This window comes from Stylophora pistillata, chromosome 7 (assembly GCF_964205215.1).
Source record: "Stylophora pistillata chromosome 7, jaStyPist1.2, whole genome shotgun sequence".
NCBI lineage: Eukaryota > Metazoa > Cnidaria > Anthozoa > Scleractinia > Pocilloporidae > Stylophora > Stylophora pistillata.
Genome location: NC_142525.1, coordinates 20,885,166 through 20,910,337, shown reverse-complemented (window position 1 = coordinate 20,910,337; position 25,172 = coordinate 20,885,166). Strand labels below are relative to the sequence as shown.

Below are 25,172 nucleotides of genomic sequence, written 5' to 3'. Positions count from 1 at the left end.
AAGGTTGAGGATGATGTTCTAACTCAGTTTTGTTGGGGGGGGGGGATCCAAAAATGCAGAGGGAGGTCCAAATCTGTCAGTAGATTTGGACTGGGAAGGGGGGGGGGGTCCATATCCATTGTTGAATTTGGACCAAAGGGTCCTTATCAATTCTCTACGGCAAAAAGCACGTCTCTTACTATGTAAAGAATCTCCAGAACGAAAATAATTTTGATGATCAAGTTCTGAATCCCTCATTTGTCTTCCCATGGTTATCATTTTCATTATTGGAGCCGTCACAGCAGAAGTTACTGATGTTACGAAAGTAATTTTGAGGCCTCCTGGATTAAGATCTAAATCCCTCATTGGCCTCCCCGTGTTTACCGTTTTGATTATTGGCGCCATTATCCGTACTTTAAAAATTGCATCAGGATATGGCTGATACAGTATTTGGATTGGTTCGGTAGTCGGACAACTGACACAAAACACAAATTAAAAATTAATATTGAGGTAAAAAGGCTCGAAAGTTTTGTATCTCTGTATATGCACAGAATCATAATAATCATACGTGCGACATAAATTTTCGAGCTGGGAGACTGCTAGTGAATTATTTTTGCTCTTAGCGTATTTCTGTATTTAACATCATTATCTTGGACGATGTGCACAACTGTTTATGTCAGTCGTTGACGCATGCAACCTAAAACAACGACCTCAGACGAACGGAAATCAGGACATGAAAAGATGTTTCACAAGACCACTGGACACTTTGTCATCTTCCATCATCTGTGTTCACGTTAACGAAGTTAAAAGGACAGAAGAAAGACAACAAAACTGGGTAAAATCCGTCATAATGCATCCGAAATGAAATCTGAGAAAAGGACTGATTATCTGCGGCCGCCATATTTAGTATACCGCTGGTTGGCGGAAGGGCTCACAGCAGACGAGGGAGATTGGTGCCAAGCGAATGTTCGTGAACGATCGAGGTTGTTCTGGATTGCACCCCTTACTCTAAGAACAATCTAGCAGCGGCTAGGATGTTATATAACCTTTAGAATTATCTCGAACCTTTAAAAAAAAAGGATTCGAGAACTCTCTAGATACTTTTCATCCTTTTCATTAAAAATAAAGTCAATTTCATTGGCTCATCGCGGATAAAATGATGTCAGCATATTTGTATTTTTAGATATCTGATGTAATGTTTCTTTGGTTGAGGGGTATAAATACAAGCCTTTTTACAAAGCTGGTCAAAATTTAACGAAGAAGAAGCTGACTCAACAAGACAAAGGACTAGAAGAAGATTATCAGAGGCTTTGGAAGATGCCAGTGAAAACAGCCCCTGCGGTCGGAATCGACCTTGGAACAACTTACTCCTGTGTTGGAGTCTTTCAACATGGTAAAGTTGAGATCATCGCTAACGATCAAGGAAATCGCACAACCCCTAGCTATGTCGCTTTCACTGAGAGAGAACGTTTGATCGGCGACGCTGCCAAGAACCAAGCAGCGTTAAACCCAAGCAACACCATCTTCGATGCTAAAAGACTGATCGGCAGGAAATTTGATGATCCTGTGGTGCAATCAGACAGGAAGAACTGGCCTTTCCAAGTCATCAATGAGAGTGGCAAACCAAAACTGCGTGTACAGACCAAAGACGCATGGAAAGCTTTTACTCCAGAGGAAATCAGCTCTATGGTTCTCACGAAGATGAAAGAGACAGCTGAAGCTTATTTGGGCCAGACTGTTCGAGATGTAGTTATCACAGTTCCAGCTTATTTCAATGATTCTCAGAGACAGGCCACAAAAGATGCTGGGAAAATAGCAGGACTAAACGTGAAGAGGATCATCAATGAGCCAACGGCTGCTGCTCTCGCATATGGCTTGGAAAAAAATCTCAGCGGCGAGAAAAACGTGCTAATATTCGATCTGGGAGGAGGAACCTTTGACGTCTCCATTTTGACAATCGACGAGGGATCACTCTTTGAGGTTCTCTCCACAGCTGGTAACACACATCTTGGCGGAGAAGACTTCGACAATCGCATTGTGGATCACTTTGTGAAAGAATTCAAGAAAAACTTTAAGAAAGATCTCAAAAACAATCCGAGAGCACTTCGTCGCCTGAGGACTACCTGTGAGCGAGCCAAACGAACACTGTCATCCAGCACTCAAGCTAATATAGAGATCGACTCCTTATCCGAGGGGATCGATTTCTACTCTAAGATAACCCGAGCCAAGTTTGAAGAACTATGCATGGATCTCTTCCGCTCCTGCCTCGAACCAGTGGAAAAGGCGCTAAGGGATGCAAGGCTTGACAAAAATCAAATCCACGAGGTGGTTCTGGTTGGGGGCTCTACAAGGATTCCAAAGATACAGAAACTTTTAGAAGACTTCTTCGATGGTAAACAGCTAAACAAGTCTATTAACCCAGACGAAGCTGTAGCTTACGGTGCTGCAATCCAGGCAGCCATTCTATCCGGGGACCAAAGCTCAGAGATCAAGGATGTCCTGCTACTTGATGTTGCACCCTTAAGTCTCGGCATTGAAACCGCTGGTGGAGTGATGACAACACTGATTGAACGCAATACGAGAATCCCAACCAAGGTTTCAAAAGAGTTTACTACATACTCAGATAATCAGCCAGCTGTTACCATTCAGGTGTTTGAAGGAGAGCGTGCCCTGACCAAAGACAACAATGAACTGGGACGATTTGAGCTGAGCGGAATCCCACCCGCTCCCCGGGGCGTGCCCAAAATTGAAGTCTCTTTGGATATTGATGCCAACGGGATCTTGAACGTGTCCGCGAAGGATCAGAGCACTGGAAGAACCAACACCATCACTATCACCAACGACAAGGGAAGGTTGTCCAAAGCTGACATTGATCGCATGGTGGCTGAAGCCGAGAGATACAAGGAAGAAGACGAGAAGCAACGTCAGAAAATCTCAGCCAGAAACAGCTTGGAAAACTATGCGTACAACGTCAAACAATCGATTGAAGACCCGAACGTGGAGAACAAACTCAGTTCTGCAGATCTGGAGGCGGTAAAAAGCAAGGTGCAAGAAGTAATCGCTTGGTTGGACAGAAATTTACAGGCAGGCAAAGAAGAATACGAAGCAAAAGAGAAAGATCTACAGGGAGCGTGTTCACCAATCATGGCCAAGTTACATGGACAGCAGCAGAGCACCGACGGGTCCTGCAATGGACCCACAGTGGAAGAAGTTGATTAAGTGATAAGTTATTGTTTTTGGACATTCATAACTGTTTTTAAAATGATTAGATGATTATGGATTTTTTAGTTTTTTTGGATGCATGATATTGTAAAAATATTTTACTGCACATCATTTTGAACAAGTATCCTTTAAGCGTACAATAAAAGTATTAGCATACACAGTATGATTTAGGTCAGTCGTTACTAAAACTATTTGGATGTGCTCTCTGAAAATTAGCAAATGCTAGTTATACGGATTTTTTACAAGCCTTAGCTGAGTATTGTCGAAGTGTCATTTTTTTTATGTAGCTGAATGTATGCAATGTAGGAAACAACTTCTAGTCAAACATTGCGAATGTAATGCTACTTTGGCTATTATGAACGAAGAGAAGCAAAAACAAATCAAAATGTGCGTATTATGGGCCGTTGGAAGACAGATGAATAAATTCAGAGTGGCAAACTAGTTAAGAGTTGAAAGTTACATTTCTTAAGTTTCCATTCCCAATAGTGTCTGGCAACCTATTGATGATAATAGTACCACCTGTAAGGGAATGCGTTTTCAATTCAGCGCGAATCACTTACCCCAGAGTTAAAAAATATTAAACACAGAGATGAAGAAAACAATGCGCTGGAGCTCTCGTTCATAAGTTAAGCCGATGGAAGTTAATTTGCACCGTTTACTTGATCTTGTTTCGTTTTAACGAGTGAAAAATAGGTTGTATATCTGGTTCATGTATATGGCGGTTCAAAGTATTTTGGATATACAAATCATGTAAAATTTATTGACTTGCATGATTTTTTTTTTACATTTTTGGAAATCCCATTTGATGCTGAAACACAGTAAAAGAAGAAATGTGAAATGTACCTGCAAAGTTGCTGTTAGTGAGGGGATCAGTTGTAATGAGTGGTAATAAAACGAAAACAATTCCCTAAGTAGGATCAGAATTGGAAGCTTGTTACTTTAGGGATGGTCGACTTCAGAAATCCTGAAGAAACGTCTCTTTCAACTGCTGTGCGCTGAATCAAGCTTTCAAAAAAAACCATTCTCTAAGTAATTAGGTACTTCGTGTCTGTACAGATTGCTATTCCATGCAAAGACTGATACAAGTGAAGTCTACTGCTTAATCTGTTCATTTTCCTGCTTCTCCTTCTTTTTACACGCATAGCTGTTTGTTGGTGTTTCTGAAGTTTGATTGAATGACAGAAAGCTGATGATAGAAAGGCCGCTCGCTTTTTCCGTTTTTTTTTTTTTTTTTTTTAATGCAGCACTTTATCTTTTCCCTTTATTTTAAGTTCAGGATGCAGAGAAAAAGATGATATAATTTTTTAACCATGTAGTACGAAGGAAGGATTTGTATTTTGGCATAGATCATACACAAAATAATAATAAATTATCCACAATTTTTTTTAGGTTAGTATACCTCCTGGTTCTCCAGCTCCCCTCACTGCCAAAAGAGCGTTTTCAGAAGTGCACCACAATATTTAACCTTGCCAGCACCGCACAATATGGGAAAGTGGAAATTTTGATTGTTTTATTTGAAAGTTTTTGTCTACTTTACATGTAAATTGGCACAAACTGACAATTTGCTATTAAGTGTATTATCAACCAAAAGAATTAAATTGGTGTTATCACCAAAATGAAAGAGTATTTGAGTTGTTAGTATTGAAAGTTGCCATTAGGAAATAAAGTAGCAAGAAAATTGTGTGAAGCAACAGGAAAATAATCTCCATGTCTAAACTTGAAATAGTTCCAGCCAATAAAATTTAGCTGGAGAATTCTATACAAATAGCTGGAGGTGATATCCAATGACTTTGAACACCCAGACTCGCAGAATTTTGCATGCTCATGACGTGCTTTGATCAATTTGAAACAAAGTAATGAAAAAAACCAAACCAGAACAAAACATGACAGGGACCAGCTTCTACATGATTTTCACCTACAATAATCCTCTTCAGTTTGAATTGACAATGGACACTTTCATACATTTATGTTTATTTTTCCAACCATCAAATGATTGTGCTTTAACAGATTCCATAACAAGTTTGCACCATCTGCTGGAAATTTGCCCCACTAACCGAAACTAGGAAAACAGACACTTGTTGGGGAGGAGGATATGGTTTTGCACATTACGATTCGCTCAATTTCAATGTTTTTTGAAGCTTTTAAAGTTAAAGAACTAGATCCATTGACTCTCTGTCATACACAAATATCGCTTTTTTTGTGCCTCAGTGTTTTCTGCAAAACATGAGCATCTGCTGGTTCAATATGTTTGTAGTATTGTTTCTTTGTTTCTATTATTTCAAATCCAAATCTTTTGTAGAATCCTATTGCTCCCTCATTACTAACTTGAACATGCCTGAAATGAGACAGAGGAAAACATCAATTATGAACTTTCTTGTATGTCAGAGAACCAAACCATAAATTGCATTAATGAAATTGTTCAACATTATATTGCAGATAACATTCAAATGTGGTAAGAACAATAAAGTGGCACACAAGTGCAGCCAAGTGTGTCACTGATGTTCTTACCAAACTTTAGCATCTGTTGTGTGTCACTGCTGTGCAAACGCATGGCAATACAGGGCTTGAAATTAAAAAAATTCTTGATCGCAATTTGTGAGTAATTTCATAAAATTTAGTTGCAAGCTTCAAAATTTTAGTTGCAAAAGTAACCTACTTCTACAGGAACTGGAAATTAGAACTAAAGATTTCCTTACCATTGCATGATGTAGTTTCTGAAAAAGTGCACCCATGATACATTTCTCAGCAAGAAATCAATGATAAAAGTCACGCAACATTTAAATTGAATTTTGCAGGATTTTTTAGATAAAACTACATCAAGCAGTAACAAGTAAGACTCAAGGCTGTTAAATATAATTTCTTTATAAGCTAGGCTGTAAATCGGTGAAATCTTTATTCACAAATGCACCCCACACAGGCGCAATTTCAAGTCCTGCAACGTGAAATCTCTTTGTTTTATGGGATAAGGAAGCAAGTTGTTGTCAATGATGACACCATCCATGCATCTGTCTTTGAAAACATCACATATAGGAACCAATCAAAATGTATTTACAATTCACCATATCATATGAATACATTACCATTAAGTTCTGAAATGTTATTTTACCCAAATCATTTATAATACAACTACTAATTATGCATATTTGGTTATAAGAAAGAGGGGACTTGCTATAGTATTAATGGTATTTGTTTAAGACAATGAACAAAGAAGAAAAATCAAAGGAAAATAATTGTCAGAAACTTTGAATAACAGTAAGGGCCAGTTAGTTACACGTGGTCTAACCCAAACCACAGTTTTCTGCAATCAGTGGGCATCAGGCTCCCTCTGCAAGTGGGTTGATTTAACAAAATAAATGTACTTCCATAGCTGCTAGCTTTCAGCCCTCTTGAAACTGTTCACAATATATGAATGTTCAGTTGAAAGGTTCAGCTAATTGAAGATTGTGTAGGGTGCAGTTTTCTTAAACAACAGCTAAACTTTGCCAAATAATCTGCCCTAAGGTTTCAACCTTCAGAAAACAAAAATGTAGTTCCTCCTACCAATATCAACTACAACAACAACAACAAAAAAAACAACTTACAAGTAAACATTGTCAATGTTACCATCCTTTTCACAACATTTTAACACATGTTCCAGCATGACAGTACCTAAGAGTAAAAAGGGCCATGGTGTAAACATCAAATACACAACTCAATGTAGAAGTGTTTCAAACCTTTGTGCACCTCTTGAACATTTTGATGTTGCAAGCAGTGCAAACCAATTAGACTTAAGAGCCACTAACCTTGAGTATCGAGAGTCTGCCGACAGTCGCAAAATTTCGTAATTCATTTGATTTCTTGTAAAGGACCCTTTTAACGAACCTTTTTCGAAAATTATATCAAAAAGTTCTGTCATGCTTTTTTGTCTCCAAAAAATTGAAAATTTCAAAATATGCCTAAATGGCCATTGTCTCCCCGATAAAGAAATGAAAAATTATGCAACTTTGGCAACTTCATATGCTACAATGCGATGCAATTCCACTTTAAATTTTGTGTGCTAGCATATGGTCCTTTTATCTCTTAGAAAATATTAACTTCTTGTTATGCTGTTATGTTTAAGTCTGAATAGTGACCCGTTGAAATAAAGTACTTTGCATCTCTTTTACAGAGGTAAAATAAAGGTCAACTTCAGTAGCCTACAAATAGGTCTGCCAGATATACTTACAAATCAAAATGTAAATCATCTTAAAGCTTTATGCTTGTATTTTAATTCCTCCAATTCGCTATCTTGACCTGCCATAAGCGGCATTTATAGGCTTAAAAGAGTTTGGGCTATTTTGTCAAAAATGCAATGCAAACCGCTGAACAGCTGTCACAATCCATTTTAAGACCTTTAAAAAGGTCTTGTATGATATATTTACAAATCAAAACACATATCTTCTTTAAGCTTTAACCTTTTAGTTTAAAGGCTGATAGTTTCGAAAGAAACTGTTTGGGGCTGCGTCGATGGGAGTAACGAAGTAATTTGGATATATCAACAAAGTTGAAATGGTAATTTGGCCACCGTAACGATTACAAAAGCTGACGTTTCGAGTGTTAGCCCTTCGTCGGACGAAGGGCTAACGCTCAAAATGCCAGCTTTTGTAACCGTTACAGTGGCCAATTTACCATTTCAACTTTGTTGATATATCCAAATTATTTCCTTTTAGTTTAATTCCTCTAAGTTTCTTTCCTGGCCCACCATAGGTGGAACATCCAGCTTTCAAAGAGTTCGACTAAAATGACAAAAAATGTAAGGCGATCCGTTGAATGGCTGGCACACAAGAGGTCATGCATTTGGTATATTCCTGGCCAAGCTGAAAGATCAGCCTTGACCTCTTGTGTGACAGCCGTTCAACAGATTGCATTACATTTTTTGTCATTTTACTACTTATGCGAGGTACCTTATTTTAACTGGTCACAATTCAGACTTAAAAGTAACAACATAACAAGAAATTAATATTTTCCAAGAGATGAAAGGATCATCTGCTAGCACACAAAATTTAAAAGCAGGATTGCATGGCGTTGTAGTGTACAAAGTTGCTGAAGTTGCATAATTTTTCATTGCCTTATTGGGGGGGGGGGGGGGGCAATGGTCATTTAGGTGTATTTTGAGCTTTTTGACTTTTTGGAGAAAAAAGCACAATAGAACTTTTTGATTTAATCTTCTAAAAAGGTTCATTAAAAGGGTCCTTTAGAAAAGAACGAAATTTTGCAACTGTCAGCGGATTCTCAGCATTTACCGTCAGGGCTCTTAAATTTGTTTAGAACAAACCCAATTAAAAGCACAGTACTAGAAGTATGATTCTTTCAACTTACCAATAGCAAGTCTTCTATAGGGGGCTAAACATCCCAAAGTCATTATATAAAGCCGTCTAGTATCTTCTATCTGGTCAATACGACAGCAAACAGCTCCAACTACAATGTCATTGTAAAAAGCTAAAAAAGGATTCAGGATAAAAACATTACAACATATTAATTTGTGATGGAAGTCTGGTTTTCATGAATATGAATGAAACATAAAATGTTTTGAAATGAGCGCGTGTGTTTTAAGCTACAGCTGCATATTCTAAAACAAGAAATTTTGGTAAAAGGGAACAAGTTAAACTCCCTTCCCCCCTCCTGTGAGGATTTACCTATCAATTGTAATATTTGATACACAAACAATGACCATGAGACCATGTATTTATGATATTATGGATTCAAATGTGACTAATATGTTACATACTGTTTCAATCAGCAATGCCATACTTGTCTAAGTTGGAGACAGAATATGATAGGGGGTAAATTTTAAGCTTATTTGTCCATGTACATGTACATGTATGTAAAACAAAGAAAGATGTTTGGAATTTATCATGTGTACAATGTGAGGAAAATATCTCTTCCATTTTCTCAAGATCTGAAACTGAAAATTTGAAACTAATATAAAATATAGATGAGAATAAAGATTGAATGAAGTTGGGGCTACTACATCCACAGGATCTTCTTTGTTTCCTTGGTTGAAGTTTGCCAAAATAAATAGCAGCAAAATAAATAAATGATAAAATAGTTTTATAATTAATCTATTTCCTACAGAATTATCTTATTCAATACTACTCATTGAGTTACCTAGTTTGGCTAGTTCTCCCACTTCAAGTACATCCTTGTAAAACTGTAATGAAATTAAAAATCTGAGTGAGAATTAATAGGTTTAGCTAACAATTATGTTAATTATGAGCTTCAGATTTCATAAGTAACATTAATGACTCTCACCCATAGAAATAGACAGTGAATGATCTAATCATTCTTGTTCAAAACCTACATGTATCGTCATTTTGATTACAACGGCACACATTACCCTCCATCTTTCACAGAAGAGATACACACTGTAGTGAATTGCATAACATATCAGATTATGCTGGTTGATTTATATTATTACTGTAGAAAAAGTGATCGAATTCCCTAAAATGGTACTTAACTCTTCACCAGCATCACTTGCATATATTTTGCAAACAAATAAAAGTTAGAGCCTGCTGCAAATATAAGTAGGACCGGAGGATGGCAGGAAATCAAAATTTATCCAAACCCTTGAGAGGCAAGATTTTCCCTGGAGAACAAATGTAATTGGGCGTATTCTTTGATGACATAAATACATACCTTCGAATTCGGTAGAGAAATATTAAGTGCAGAATATTTGAAACCTCATTTTCTTTGTTGAAGAGCTTTGAAAGTTAGGAGTAGTATTGTCGCAGTTAAAATTCATATTCAGTGAGATGCAAATCATCGACAAGGTAGTCTGCAGTTGAGCGAATTTGTGAAGTTACAGAACACCTAAATAAAAACGCCGCCTACATATATTTAGCGTGATGATGGCAGTGTAATGACATCTTGAAAATGAAAAGGTTGGTTCTCTCTGCACATGCGTTAGTTCCAAATTGTCACATGCAATGTACACGATTTTTGTTCTTTGGGAAGACATTTCAGTGTCTCATCAGCGGATGACCTTGTAAATATCTAAATAGAGAATCGTATCTTAAACACACGACAGATAGCTAAATTTTAACCTTGTCGTTATAGCTGACGGGAAATACAACAGAGTTCAACTTCTTGAGCTGCTTGATGTTATGAGGGGTAACATCACCCAACTCCGTCCTTCCCTTCCTGTTCAACGGTAACAGTGAAACATCAGTGAACACAAAGGCGATCAAAACAATCGATCCAGAAAGATACTCACGGTTTGAGGGGTTTTGATGTGACAATTTCTTGATCGTTCGACATGTTTCGAAAAGATCACTCAAGTAGTCGTTCCCGCCAAACACTGCCCATGCTCGAGCCTCGCTTTCAGCATCGCTGGTAATACCACTGGTAAAGAAGTACTTATTGCTGGCTCAACTTGCAAAATGGCGACCCTGGAGATTCGCCTGAAGAGAGTGAACAAGATTTACCACGAAGGCGTCAGTATTTTGTCGAATATTCTTATATTTTAAGCGCAATTACACGTTAAGTATCATGGAATTATCTCTATTGTAAACCTATAAATCCATAACTCTGGAAGACATGTATACCTACATGCGTACATACATACTTCTACCTAGATCAATCCTATTTGATTGTTAGTTTATGAGTTCGAGATTTCTACCACAGGATAGTTGATCAGGGAGAAGCCTTCAATCAACTGTCATGCATATAAAATCTAGAGTGAATCATTGTGATTGTTTTAGTGTAAATTTTGTAAGTCATTCAAAATTCTCCCCACTATCTACCACAGAGTAGACAGCAAATGGGGTAGCCAATCAGATTTCAGTATTTAGAAGATTTATACTAATATTTGAGGGACGGATCTAAAGTAAGTTGTGTACATGTTCGTATAAAGTTTAATTGTATCCTTACAATTCTATAATCATTTCAGGTTTGAAACTCACTATCAAATTTACAACTCTCCTAAATGGGAAAAAGGATGCATCTAAAAGAAACCTAAAAGTAAAGGTTTGGGTAAAGCCCAGAAAATGCACAGTTTACGTGCATAAAATTATAACTGCATCTACAAGGTCAAAGTTTTTTCAAGTTATCAGGTTATTTTTCTGGAGTTGAACTCATTAAAATGCTCACTTCTAATAGATTAGACAGAATCAACTGGAGCTTCTTGTATGATTTATGAAAGGAGTGACAGTAAGACTTAATAGGGCTTTACCCTTACTTTGATAAAAGATATGAATTAGAATTTGTTCGGGGAATTAAAGTATTTCAAACATAAGTGGACAGTCCATTGAAGTGATATAGAATTTTGATATAACTTGGGGATGTTATGGAATCACCTTCTTTTTCTATTGATCTCAGGACATTGTTAAAGGTGTTATTGTGGTTCAAAGTCGTGGAGAGCTCTCACACAATGGTATTACTCTGTCTATGGAAGGATCTGTGAACCTGCAACTGAGTGCTAAAAGTGTTGGAGTTTTTGAAGCATTCTACAATTCCTTGAAGCCAATCCATCTGGTCAACTACTCCTTAGAGATTGCAAAACCTGGAAAATTATACCATTCTATTTCAGTCTCTTAAATTTTGCATTTGATAGTGTATTTTATATATTTTTATCCTTTTTTCAGACAATTGTTACGGCACCATGAGATATTTTCAAATTTTCACATCACTGTAATTTTGTTTGTTTTTTTCCATTGTTGTCGAAGAACTGAAGGACTCTTTTTATCCTTTTCTGTATCACATGCATATTTTTACTTTAAATGACAAATCTCACATAACCTATTTACTATTCAGACTTTACCTTCTTTACTGTTTGGGTAATAGTCATGTGAAAGTAGGTCATTGAGATGTTATGTAGTTCAGATTTGAACATTTAAAGAATATTAAGATTGACCTGGCTATCTACAGACCCATTATTGTAAAATGTTGAATAGTTTGAATGCTATTTTGAGATTGATTTAAATGACTGTAATGTTTACACCAAATGGCAAGACTGAACTTCCTTTTGAGATTCCACTGAAACCCAAGGGTAACAAGCCACTATATGAGACATACCATGGAGTGTTTGTTAACATTCAGGTATTTTTTAGTTTTACACATTGATCATTGGTGTGATTTTACAATGTTCAATGCTTGTTACTGCTTTAGTATATTTAGCAGGTTGTTATATTTATCAAAGCATCTACATTTTTTGTCTTGATATAAGTTTCATCAAAGGTGACACAAAATTGAGCAGACCTATTAGGGCCACCTCCAAAACTAGAGCAGCCTTCAGCGATTTTTACACCTAATTGTCCACTTCACTGCAAAAACATTTATACCTAAAAAGTGAAGGTCTATGAATGATGAGACCCAACAGCTTTATGTGTAATTTTTGCACAGTTACCCAGTCGGTGCTTTTCTTTTTCCATATCATTCATGGAAAATCTTTGTTTATGATTATTCTTTTCTTTCAGGAAAGCATGGATGACTTCTATCTTTTACCACATTTAACTAATATTGTGGTTATCATGTACATGTGCACTGATAAAGCCCATAGGTCTCATCATTCATTCCTTTTTTTTTTAGGTGTCAGCCTTTTTGCGATTGAGTGTAAATCTTAAAAGAATTGATGCATTGGTCAACTTACTTATAAAAATTATCCAGATCAATAACATACCATATACCAAAGATTGCATTTTTTGCAATATTTTCTCATTTCCATACCTGCTAATCCTTGCACAGTGTTAAGTATAGAGTCAACTCCTGTAAGAAACCACTTTTCGACAGAAGTTTTTCCAGGCATAAACTCTCGTTAGTGACCTCAGCTAGTTCAGCATCAAACTTCAGGTCGCCTTCACTTATCATTTTTGATCCCATTCCGACAAAACAACGAATAAATTTCCAATGAAGGGAAAGACCCTCACTATAACTTTTTAGTTATTTGAGTGTATCTTCGTATTTTTTTCTTATGAGAAGAAAAGTTATTTTTAAATCACCTGTTGACACCTTGTCTATTTTTCTGCAGTATTATCTCCGAAGTGAAATGAAGAGGCCATATTTGAACAAGGACCTTCAGAGCCAAGCAGAGTTTATTGTTGAGAATAAGGTTATTTGTGAACTTGTATACAGTCAAACCTTGATTATCCAGACTTGTAGTGATTGGGTGAATAATTCAGTTAATCAAAAGTCAAGATAATCAATGAATATCATGAATTTCAATACAGTTATTAAAGCTCACCAACAACACTCTACCATGCCAACATGCTGATGTAAATCAGTTTGTTTCAAACTGTTACAGAGAGTTAGCATCACTTATTCCATCATTCTATAAACTGCATGCCTTGGGTACATCAGTGAAATAGCATCAACGTTGTTTTTTCTTTCCACTCACGTTAGACACTTCCTAACAGATTCAAGTGCTTGAATAGTGGGAAAACATCACTTCAAATGTTCATCACACATGTTTTGTTTGAAGGAAAAATTAATGGTTGTTGATTGATATTCATAAAAAGTGGGACCAGAAAAATCTGCATAAGCAAGGTCCATAGAGTCAAGGTTTTACTGTCAGTACTCATTTTACTTTATTGAATAGACAAACTGAAGCACCTTTTAAAGTCCTTCATAAACCTTCATGCACTAAAATGGACTAAAGTGATCTGTTCATCAACTTTCATCAGAAAGCTGAGAAGTGCACAATTAAGTGCTGTTATTGGAGAAGTGAAATTCAAAAAGATGATTCTTTTAGCATTAGTCTAAAAGCTTTGAGGATGCAAAGAGGAGAATTATTGGTTGCATTTGTGTTTTTTTAATTGTTTTATGAAGCTACATGTTTAAGAAAGAAGATCCATGAATAAGTTATTGCACTGAAAGTTTCTGTCATTCACATTAGGTAATTGCAGCTTACCTGCAAAGATCATTTCTTTACTCTGTATATCATCTGTGGGTGAAAATATTTTTTGTTTCATGATTATTTATTATTTTTTGGCTATAATCATCTCATATCCAACAAGCTCGAGTGGAATAATTGTTTTATTAAAAACGTTAAATTAAATTATTAAATTTTATTAAATCTTTAGCTCCCTTTTAATTTTAAGCTGACACGTACGCTTGCCATATTTGTAGATTATGGTATATTGGCTGATATACCATAATGGCTAAGCCAATAAAAAGTCTTGAATTGCATTATCCAATGATCTAGTTTTTAATAATTATTGTTATCATTATTAAATATTATCATTATTTTGTTATTCAACCGAGAAGCCACAAGATACGCAGAACCATATACCCCTGTGGAACTGTAGTTCCTGACAGTTTATGCAATTAATAAGTCAAATTCTTAATTGTAAGGAAAATAAGTATAAGTGAAGTTTTTTAATATCTCTAGCACTATTGTGGTGGTGCTAATATTGTTCTCTGACAGTTCTTGAAATAAATTTTTTTCAGGTGACATCTAAGAAGGTAGAGGTGAAACCTGTAGAGTTTTCTATCACACCAGAGTCCCTTGAAAATGTGAAAGAGGTAATGTTTATTATTCACACTTGTGCAAACAATAAGTCAATATTGTGGACTAGAGTACTTTTTTCCAACCAAGGGTCACACTCTCTCCTAAACTCTTTCATCAGCATAAACAGGGCTGGCTTACTCTGCTGGTTTGTGTTAATAAATTATGTTTGTGTTTCTTTAGAAAGCCAAGGTACCAAAGTTTCTGGTAAAAGGCAATCTGGACACTGCTCTTTGCTCTATCTCTAAACCATTCACAGGAGAGGTAAGAGTTTGATTCTTGTCTAACAGGGTAAAATAGTGAAAAGAGTTTCAGGAAATAACTTTGAAAATATAAGTTTGATATTAACCTTTGAGATAATTGAGGATGATATCAGTTCACACATCAAAGTAGGTAATCTAAGTGGACAAAATATTAAAATATTCTTTTAAAACAAAGTTCATCAGTGGAGAAGATTTGGCCCATAGAACAGCCTCTGTAATGAACAGCAAAAAATTATTTGGCCAGGTGATTACAGGACGAAACTTAAGTATAATTGTTATTTCATAGCTGGAGGTTGTCAATTCAGACAGACCTATCAAATCCATTGAGTTGCAGCTTGTCAGAGTAGAAACATGTGGTAAGTAATTTTTATAGGTTTCTTATGTGTGGTTAACACTTATCTATTATATGTCCTTGGTAATGATATTTCTATGGTGCTCATTATGTTTGGATGCACATTTCATTTTTATTTCTGTGAGATTAGCACCAGAAATGTGCTGTAGAGGAACAGTTGTTTTATCTCATAACTCAGCAATTGATTGAAGAAAAAATAACTTTCCAAAAGAGGTTCTAATTTTTTTTATATCTTGGACAGTTGTGCAACTTTCTCAAAAAAGCCAAAATTTCTTGCCACAATAGGATCCAATAAATTTTGACACCATAGCAAACACTGTTGAACTTCAGAGAATTGCCTTTAGGTGTACTTCAGTATGTAGTTCAGGGAAGGAATCTTGGCATTTTGATCTCTATGGCAGATCTCTATCTTTATATTATAATATATTTCTTAGTTGTTTCCTTCGTTATATTTGGATGAAGTCTTTTGAGGATGACCTCTTTAGCCCCAAAGTATGTCAGATAAGGTCCTGACCAATGACCAATGAGGATGGGCCAAAACACAACAGGAGCAGCTTAGTATCCTGCCGCATAAATAGCGACAGACTATCATTCAATCAGACTATCATTTCCTGACAAAGACTAGCAGTTGAGCGTTCAAAACATCACTATCTGAATTGATGGCTTAATTTGCTTGAGAATAATTGGTAGTGATTCTAAACGTGAAACAAACAGTTAGACATTCAATTTCAAATTTCCTTTATGCTTATGCTTCATAATTGTAATTATAGTTTTTGTTATGATTATTATTGCTTTTAATATTATTATAATCATCTTTATCACAATTAGCACCTGACTCACAGTATCATTAGTAGTATTGCAGCTATACAAATAAAGTACACAGTAAACTCTTAATTACTAAATTTGTTGACTATAGGTTGTGCAGAGGGATACTCAAAAGATGGTAACTATATTGTATGTTGCTAGTGCATGTAGAATTATTTATTTGGTGAGCATGGGTTTGTCTTGGCCACCTTTTTTCAGGAAATGGTTAATTTGTTCTGTGCAAATGTAAAGTAGCGGTGCGTGATGAAGCATACCTTAGTATATTACCACCTGTTTTTATATTTGCGTAGTTCTTCCATCTTACACATATGGGTCATACTTATCTTACATCAGAAAAGTTAGGAAAGACTTCTCAATTTTTAAAATAAATAAAATTAATTAATGGCCCAGGAAATGGTTTAATTCGCAATTACAAACTGTACCTTCCTATTGAAAAGTAAGCAAGAAAACAATGCATAAATTGCGATTTTTGACCAGTATTAGTGTAAACTTGCCAAATTTTGAAATGTGCAAAAATCCCACGCATATTTGCAATGTCTTTGGGACAATAATAACCCATGAACTCCCATGAGTGACCAAGACAGAATTTCTCCTTTCATTACCAATACAATATCAAGCAGACGTGTGATGAGAATAAAGAAAAATATCAATTAGGGATTATTAGTTGATGCAATACCAAGTTCTCCAAACCAAGACTATAAGAATTGTATGGCAGATAGTAAGGAGAGTTACTAATAAATGAGATGGTCATTGGAGGGAAAGGGTTATTAAGCATTTTCGTGAATTCGAGGACGAGCAAGAAGATCTCTGATAACAGTATGCCATCCAGGAAACAACACAATTCTAGCTATCAGTACTTCAAATATTTTTTTATCTTTATTTTGTTTCCTTGTCATTTGACATGAAACAGGAAAGGAGAGATTAATGGCGAGGAAACTTAATAATTAAAGATTGCAGGGGTTTCCTGGCATTATACTGTTCAAGCTAGGTTAATGAATCTAGACAAGATATGTAATGAATACAATAATATTATTTTACAGCCACCGAGATTCAGAATATTCAGGTAAGGTGTAAAAGTATTCAATTAAACAAAAATGTGAAGGGAATCTCTTTGAGAACTGACCTCATGACGACAAGAATGTTTTTCTAATGTAATTTTAGGATTCTTGCGGTTTTTTTTTCCTTTTTGAGTGAGGTAAGACTGTTAATGTTTGGTAGAAAATGGAAGCAGCCGAAATTTCCTTAAAAATTGCAAAACCGCTGAGATTAATGTGTCAGAGCAAGTTGAAATGATGAGTCACAGCGACTAGACAATCGAATGACATAAACCGAAAATCGTTGTTTTATTCATGAAGACGAAATATTGAACATGTGTGAGGTAATGACCAATATCGGAAAGCCTAAACATCTCAACGCCCTATCGTCGACTAGTGCTCAAGTTTCCTATGTGACTTGATTTGAATATGACAGCTGGGATGGTTTTCCATGGTGCAACGGTTGGTTCACTTCAATAGCTTTGAATTTGTCCATTTGTTTCAGATCGCAGAGGGAGATGTTTGTCGCGGTCTCAGAATCCCAATTTACATGATATTTCCTCGTCTATTTACCTGCCCGACATTGACCACTGCAAACTTCAAGATCGGTCAGTACTTTTAAAAGCATGCAAGGTTTTCTAGGGATGGGGGCAAGGGGGTCCTTTACCAGCATTTTACTGACAAATGAAGCCAAGTATTCGCCAGGATAACCGGTCGTTTCGCCGACATGTCAGTTCGCCAACGTATGAGGTCGATTCGCCAACGTCTAATATCAGTAGTGTCTACTGAGTAAAGCCGTGGATGGTTTTAAAAGTCTTTTTGAATTTTGAAACACGATCGGCCGTCGAGGAAATGGGAGATTGGGGAGAGTGAAACGAATGATTTCAAACGATATTGACTTACAAACATTCCTCTGGTCATTTGTAATTACAATTATTTTAGACGTCGGGGAACTGACATGTAAGCGTTGGCGAACTGACGTCAGACGTTGGCGAATCTACCTCATACGTTGGCGAACTGACACGCTGGCGAAACGACCGACATTCCAAGGCAGGCTTTTATTAGGATCATTATTATTATAGGTGTCTGGTCAATTCGCGCTCATAATTTCGCTTTAAAATAAACTACAACTTAGCTTTCACTTGATGTAAGAGAGGTTATACATAACGCCTGCGTCAAATCGATTTCGGTGGCGATTTGACTCTTAGTGGTAGCGAGTTTGGTGGTGGCGAGTTGGTCGTAAACCATTGAAGATTATCACTTTTTGTTAACAAACACAGGGGCTACACGACCTTCTAGCTGTAGCCTTGGGAACTCATCGCACATTTGTTTCTTTTGTAAAGAGGGACGTAGATCGATGGATTGATCGAATAAATTTCATTGGGTTTGATTTGACCCACAATGTACCCCTCTCCTGTTTGTCATAGAACTTCCCGGAAAAAGGATGCTTAAGAAAATTATATCATCGGCGAAAGGAAAAGTCTGTTATGTAAAGGAAGTGATTCCAGCTAAGAAACAAAAAAAAATCTGATCGTTAAGATGTTAGCAGTTTGCAAATAATTTCTGTTCTTGCTCTTGTTTCAGAGTTTGAGGTGAATGTGGTAATCGTACTTCAAGATGATCATCTCATTACAGAAAACTTTCCAATTAAAATTATAAGATGTGAAAATAACGCTGTATGATTCTTAGAAAGGAATGACTCTCGCAAAGCGCCTCCTTTAGAAATGATTACAGGAATGTTTTTACAATCCAGAAAGTCTAGGGAAGGATTTGAAAGAAACAATGAATGTAAGTCTCTTATACGAAAAGAAGTAGTCTAACTTTCTGTTGGTTTTACAGGTGTTTAAAATGTGAACAATGTGTAGCTGGATTAAAAATTTTATATTTTATAAATAAGATGATAATAAACGAAAAAAAGGTCTGTGAAAAGAGTGTGAATTCGCGCCTATTACTTTATGTTCCCCCAGAAACAAGCCTGATTACCTTGTGCGAATGGAATTATTCCATACTCAAACGCGTGACATACGCGAAACGTAGTACCTTTATTTTCCCCGTTATGTCTGTATCTCATTTATAATAATAATAATAATAATAATATTAGTTTATTGACACTTCTGGTAGTTAGAAACTAAATAAAACAGTGGAATTTACAAAATTAAATACTAATACTTAAATCTATTTACAACAAGTATCAATCGTATATGTGCACGATCCTTCGCAGTAAAGCACTATTTGAGCAATAGTGAAAATCAGACCTGAAAAAAAAAAAAAAAAAAAAATTTCAGGCCTGTACGGGACTCGAACCACTGACCTCTGCGATACTAGTGCAGCGCTCTACCAATTGAGCTAACAAGCCAACTGGGAGCAGGCCATCAAATTAATTCGACATGAACCCGTAGATGACATATACGTTTCATAACCGCAGTTCATACATATGTTTCATATGTTTGTTGTTGTTTGATTTATCATCGACGGGTTCATGTCGAATTAATTTGATGGCCTGCTCCCAGTTGGCTTGTTAGCTCAACTGGTAGAGCGCTGCACTAGTATCGCAGAGGTCAGTGGTTCGAGTCCCGTACAGGCCTGAAATTTTTTTCAGGTCTGATTTTCACTATTGCTCAAATAGCGCTTTACTGCGAAGGATCGTGCACATATACGTTTCATAACCGCAGTTCATACATATGTTTCATATGTTTGTTGTTGTTTAACAAGTATCAATAATTGGAATCACGAGAACCTAAAAGTGAAAAAGTCATTTGCTCTCTTTGCCCTTTTTGTTGTTGTAGAGGGTTTAGTGTTTCCTGAGCTTAACTGTTATGGGATATGTTGATAACTAGCGATTGAAAAGATTATTCTTAAAGCTCTTTGTATAGATTCAGTGGCGTCAGAAAGGTATACAGGAATATCTTGCCACACTTACGCAACATACTTTGAGATCGATCTAACATATGTGTATACCTAGAGCATGTCTTCTGACGTGACTCTTGCGCACTACAACACAGGCTTACCATCTTAAATATCCGTGATTTCGGGTTTCTAATGGGTCCTGTGGCATTTACATGGCCGTTATAAATGTAGTTCAAATATATTACCTCTAGAATGTTTCGCTAGTAGTCAGTCTTCAAAAACAATCAGCTCCGAATAAAGCTTAATAGTTCATTACTTGTTTGGAAGTGTTTTTATTATAATAATAATAATAATAATAATAAAATATTTATATAGCGCCTATCCTTTTTCAGTGCTAAGCGCTTTTTTCTTCCAGAAACCCTCAAAATCGCCCGTTTGGGGCTTTCAAAGTTCGGCGGTTGATTCGGCTCGCTCTCCATAGTTTAAAATTGCGACAAGGCAGGCAGCTTAGGAATCCAGATCGCACACCACCTCTTACTCGAGACAAAAATGTTTTACCTTTTAGGTCTTTTTTTCCCACCGAAATTCAACCGGCCACAGAAGGATTATTCGGCTGTTACGGTGACTCAGTTTTGAATCACAGGTGTAGTAGGTGTAGTAGCTATAGTAGGTGGAGTATGTGTAGTAGCTGTAGTAGGTATAGTGGCTCTAGTGGGTGTAGTAGGTGTAGCAGCTGTAGTAGGTGTAGTAGGTGTAGTAGGTGTAGTTGGTGGAGTATTTAGAGTAAGGTAAAGGTCTCTATTTCTCTAAACAACATACGTGTTTAGTTACAATTTTAAGGTTGAAATCAGACAGGCGCCTCTGGCAGCCGTGTTTAGTCCGTAGCGATTTCACCTACCCACCCAACCCACCCCAGGGAGGACATCCATCACACAGTAATCTCATGCGTGGGAAATTAACGTCTCCTACCCCAACCCTGCAGGAGACAGGACCTCCATTTATTCGTCCCTATCCGAGAAGACTACTACATCTAACCATTTCTTGATGTTAAAGAAAGGAAGCATATTCTCATCAATTAATTTTAAGACCCTGAGTGTTGGTCCGGCCGGTATTAAACTCTCGACCTCCCGCACAGCAGTCCGGTGCTCTCCCAATTTAGCTAACCAGGCGGCGGTTAAAGTAGGTGTAGTAGCTGTAGTAGTTGTAGCAGCTGTAGTAGGTGTAGTAGCTGTAGTAGGTGTAGTAGCTGTAGTAGCTGTAGTAGCTGTAGTAGTTGTAGCAGCTGTAGTAGGTGTAGTAGGTGTAGTAGCTGTAGTAGCTGTAGTACGTGTAGTAGGTGTACTAGGTGTAGTAGCTGTAGTGGGTGTAGTAGCTCTAGTAGGTGTAGTAGCTGTAGTAGGTGTACTAGGTGTAGTAGCTGTAGAAAGAGTAGTAGCTGTAGAAGGTGTAGTAGCTGTAGAAGGTGTAGTAGCTGTAGTAAGTGTAGTAGCTGTAGTAGCTGAGGTAGATGTAGTAGGTGTAATAGCTGTAGTAGGTGTAGTAGCAGTAGTAGGTCTAGGGGCTGTATTAGCTGTAGTAGGTGTAGTAAGTGTAGTAGCTGTAGTAGCTAAAGTAGATGTAGTAGCTGTAGTAGCTATAGTAGCTGAAGTAGATGTAGTAGCTGTAGTAGGTGTAGTAGCTGTAGTAGGTGTAGTAGCTGTAGTAGGTGTAGTAGCTGTAGTAGGTGTAATAGCTGTAGAAGGTGTTGTAGGTGTAGCAGGTGTGGTAGCTGTAGTAGATGTAAAACGTGTAGTAGGTGTAGTAGGTGTAGTAGCTGTAGTAGGTGTAGTAGCTGTAGTAGGTGTAGTAGCAGTAGTAGGTCTCGTGGCTGTATTAGCTGTAGTAGGTGTAGTAAGTGTAGTAGCTGTAGTAGCTAAAGTAGATGTAGTAGCTGTAGTAGCTATAGTAGCTGAAGTAGATGTAGTAGCTGTAGTACGTGTAGTAGCTGTAGTAGGTGTAGTAGCTGTAGTAGGTGTAGTAGGTGTAGTAGCTGTAGTAGGTGTAATAGCTGTAGAAGGTGTTGTAGGTGTAGTAGGTGTAGTAGCTGTAGTAGCTGTAAAACGTGTAGTAGGTGCAGTAGGTGTAGTAGCTGTAGTAGGTGTAGTAGCTGTAGTAGGTGTAGTAGGTGTAGTAGCTCTAGTACGTGTAGTAGGTGTAGTAGGTGTAGTAGCTGTAGTAGCTGTAGTAGGTGTAGTAGGTCTAGTAGCTGTAGCAGCTGTAGCAGGTGTAATAGTTGTAGAAGGTGTTGTAGGTGTAGTAGGTGTATTAGGTGTAGTAGCCCTGGTAGGTGTAGTAGGTGTAGTAGCTGTAGTAGGTGTAGTAGCTGTAGTAGTTGTAGTAGGTGCAGTAGGTGTAGTAGGTGTAGTAGGTGTAGTAGGTGTAGTAGGTGTAGTAGGTGTAGTAGCTGTAGTAGGCGTAGTAGCCCTAGTAGCTGTAGTAGGTGTAGTAGCTGTAGTAGGCGTAGTAGCTGTAGTAGGTGTAGTAGCTGTAGCAGGTGTAGTAGCTGTAGTAGGTGTAGTAGGTGTAGTACGTGTATTAGGTGTAGTAGCTGTAGTAGGTGTAGTAGCCCTAGTAGCTGTAGTAGGTGTAGCAGCTGTAGTAGCTGTAGTAGCTGTAGTAGGTGTAGCAGCTGTAGTAGCTGTAGTACGTGTAGTAGGTGTAGTAGGTGTAGTAGCTGTAGTAGGTGTAGTAGCCCTAGTAGCTGTAGTAGGTGTAGTAGCTGTAGTAGCTGTAGTAGGTGTAGCAGCTGTAGTAGGTGTAGTAGCTGTAATAGCTGTAGTAGGTGTAGTAGCTGTACTAGCTGTAGTAGGCGTAGTAGCTGTAGCACGTGTAGTAGGTGTAGTAGGTGTAGTAGGTGTAATAGCTGTAGCAGGTGTATTAGCTGTAGTAGGTGTAGGAAGTGTAGTAGCTGTAGTAGCTAAAGTAGATGTAGTAGCTGTAGTAGCTATAGTAGCTGAAGTAGATGTAGTAGCTGTAGTACGTGTAGTAGCTGTAGTAGGTGTAGTAGCTGTAGTAGGTGTAGTAGGTGTAGTAGCTGTAGTAGGTGTAATAGCTGTAGAAGGTGTTGTAGGTGTAGTAGGTGTAGTAGCTGTAGTAGCTGTAAAACGTGTAGTAGGTGCAGTAGGTGTAGTAGCTGTAGTAGGTGTAGTAGCTGTAGTAGGTGTAGTAGGTGTAGTAGCTCTAGTACGTGTAGTAGGTGTAGTAGGTGTAGTAGCTGTAGTAGCTGTAGTAGGTGTAGTAGGTCTAGTAGCTGTAGCAGCTGTAGCAGGTGTAATAGTTGTAGAAGGTGTTGTAGGTGTAGTAGGTGTAGTAGGTGTATTAGGTGTAGTAGCCCTGGTAGGTGTAGTAGGTGTAGTAGCTGTAGTAGGTGTAGTAGCTGTAGTAGTTGTAGTAGGTGCAGTAGGTGTAGTAGGTGTAGTAGGTGTAGTAGGTGTAGTAGGTGTAGTAGGTGTAGTAGCTGTAGTAGGCGTAGTAGCCCTAGTAGCTGTAGTAGGTGTAGTAGCTGTAGTAGGCGTAGTAGCTGTAGTAGGTGTAGTAGCTGTAGCAGGTGTAGTAGCTGTAGTAGGTGTAGTAGGTGTAGTACGTGTATTAGGTGTAGTAGCTGTAGTAGGTGTAGTAGCCCTAGTAGCTGTAGTAGGTGTAGCAGCTGTAGTAGCTGTAGTAGCTGTAGTAGGTGTAGCAGCTGTAGTAGCTGTAGTACGTGTAGTAGGTGTAGTAGGTGTAGTAGCTGTAGTAGGTGTAGTAGCCCTAGTAGCTGTAGTAGGTGTAGTAGCTGTAGTAGCTGTAGTAGGTGTAGCAGCTGTAGTAGGTGTAGTAGCTGTAATAGCTGTAGTAGGTGTAGTAGCTGTACTAGCTGTAGTAGGCGTAGTAGCTGTAGCACGTGTAGTAGGTGTAGTAGGTGTAGTAGGTGTAATAGCTGTAGCAGGTGTATTAGCTGTAGTAGGTGTAGGAAGTGTAGTAGCTGTAGTAGCTGTAGTACGTGTAGCAGGTGTAGTAGCTGTAGTAGGTGTAGTAGCCCTAGTAGCTGTAGTAGGTGTAGTAGCTGTAGTAGGTGTAGTAGCTGTAGTAGGTGTAAGAGCTGTGGTAGCTGTAGTAGCTGTAGTAGCTGTGGTAGGTGTTGTAGCTGTAGTATCTGTAGTAGGTGTAGTAGCTGTAGTAGCTATAATACGTGTAGTAGGTGTAGTTGGTGTAGTAGATTTAGTAAGTGTAGTAGGTTTAGTAGGTGTAGTAGCTGTAGTAGGTGTAGTAGCTGTAGCAGGTGTAGTAGCTGTAGTAGGTGTAGTAGGTGTAGTACGTGTATTAGGTGTAGTAGTTGTAGTAGGTGTAGTAGCCCTAGTAGCTGTAGTAGGTGTAGCAGCTGTAGTAGCTGTAGTAGCTGTAGTAGGTGTAGCAGCTGTAGTAGCTGTAGTACGTGTAGTAGGTGTAGTAGGTGTAGTAGCTGTAGTAGGTGTAGTAGCCCTAGTAGCTGTAGTAGGTGTAGTAGCTGTAGTAGCTGTAGTAGGTGTAGCAGCTGTAGTAGGTGTAGTAGCTGTAGTAGCTGTAGTAGGTGTAGTAGCTGTAGTAGCTGTAGTAGGCGTAGTAGCTGTAGCACGTGTAGTAGGTGTAGTAGGTGTAGTAGCTGTAGCAGGTGTATTAGCTGTAGTAGGTGTAGGAAGTGTAGTAGCTGTAGTAGCTGTAGTGCGTGTAGCAGGTGTAGTAGCTGTAGTAGGTGTAGTAGCTGTAGTAGGTGTAGTAGGTGTAGTAGCTGTAGTAGCTGTAGTAGCTGTAGTAGGTGTAGTAGCTGTAGCAGGTGTAGCAGCTGTAGTAGCTGTAGTAGCTGTAGTAGCTGTAGTAGCTGTAGGAGGTGTAGTATGTGTGGTAGCTGTAGTAGGTGTAGTAGCTGTAGTAGGTGTAGTAGCTGTAGTAGGTGAAGTAGCTGTAGTAGGTGTAGTAGCTGTAGTAGGTGTAGTAGGTGTAGTAGCTGTAGTAGGTGTAGGAGCTGTGGTAGCTGTAGTAGCTGTAGTAGCTGTGGTAGGTGTTGTAGCTGTAGTATCTGTAGTAGGTGTAGTAGCTGTAGTAGCTGTAATACGTGTAGTAGGTGTAGTTGGTGTAGTAGCTGTAGTAAGTGTAGTAGGTTTAGTAGGTGTAGTAGCTGTAGTAGGTGTAGTAGCTGT

At 37.9% G+C, this 25,172-nt stretch overlaps 3 protein-coding genes across 4 annotated transcripts; 2 read left to right on the top strand and 1 right to left on the bottom strand.

Moving 5' to 3' along the window:
- The first annotated feature begins 1,080 nt into the window (after window positions 1-1,080).
- LOC111343036 (heat shock protein 68) lies at window positions 1,081-3,642 on the top strand. Its single transcript, XM_022950170.2, has one exon. The coding sequence runs from the start codon at window positions 1,297-1,299 to the stop codon at window positions 3,196-3,198; it is 1,902 nt and encodes a 633-aa protein (XP_022805905.2). The 5' UTR covers window positions 1,081-1,296; the 3' UTR covers window positions 3,199-3,642.
- Window positions 3,643-4,689: 1,047 nt separating this feature from the next.
- On the bottom strand, window positions 4,690-10,543 carry LOC111343034 (N-alpha-acetyltransferase 50). The gene is made up of 6 exons (XM_022950168.2): window positions 10,433-10,543; window positions 10,263-10,359; window positions 9,328-9,370; window positions 8,539-8,658; window positions 6,783-6,849; window positions 4,690-5,536 (listed from the first exon to the last, which is right to left on the bottom strand). The coding sequence occupies exons 1-6, from the start codon at window positions 10,474-10,476 to the stop codon at window positions 5,377-5,379; spliced, it is 531 nt and encodes a 176-aa protein (XP_022805903.2). The 5' UTR covers window positions 10,477-10,543; the 3' UTR covers window positions 4,690-5,376.
- LOC111343033 (vacuolar protein sorting-associated protein 26C) lies at window positions 10,496-19,062 on the top strand. 2 transcript variants are annotated; one of them, XR_015989461.1, is made up of 11 exons: window positions 10,496-10,652; window positions 11,536-11,730; window positions 12,157-12,255; window positions 13,184-13,264; window positions 14,602-14,676; window positions 14,843-14,923; window positions 15,209-15,278; window positions 16,191-16,228; window positions 17,140-17,162; window positions 17,639-17,741; window positions 18,718-19,062. XR_015989461.1 is itself a non-coding variant. In XM_088727292.1 (11 exons), the coding sequence occupies exons 1-11, from the start codon at window positions 10,599-10,601 to the stop codon at window positions 18,813-18,815; spliced, it is 906 nt and encodes a 301-aa protein (XP_088583418.1). In that variant the 5' UTR covers window positions 10,496-10,598; the 3' UTR covers window positions 18,816-19,062. The 2 variants fall into 2 exon arrangements, 1 of the variants encoding a protein (XP_088583418.1); XM_088727292.1 differs by having other exon boundaries at window positions 16,191-16,217.
- The last annotated feature ends 6,110 nt before the right edge of the window (window positions 19,063-25,172 follow it).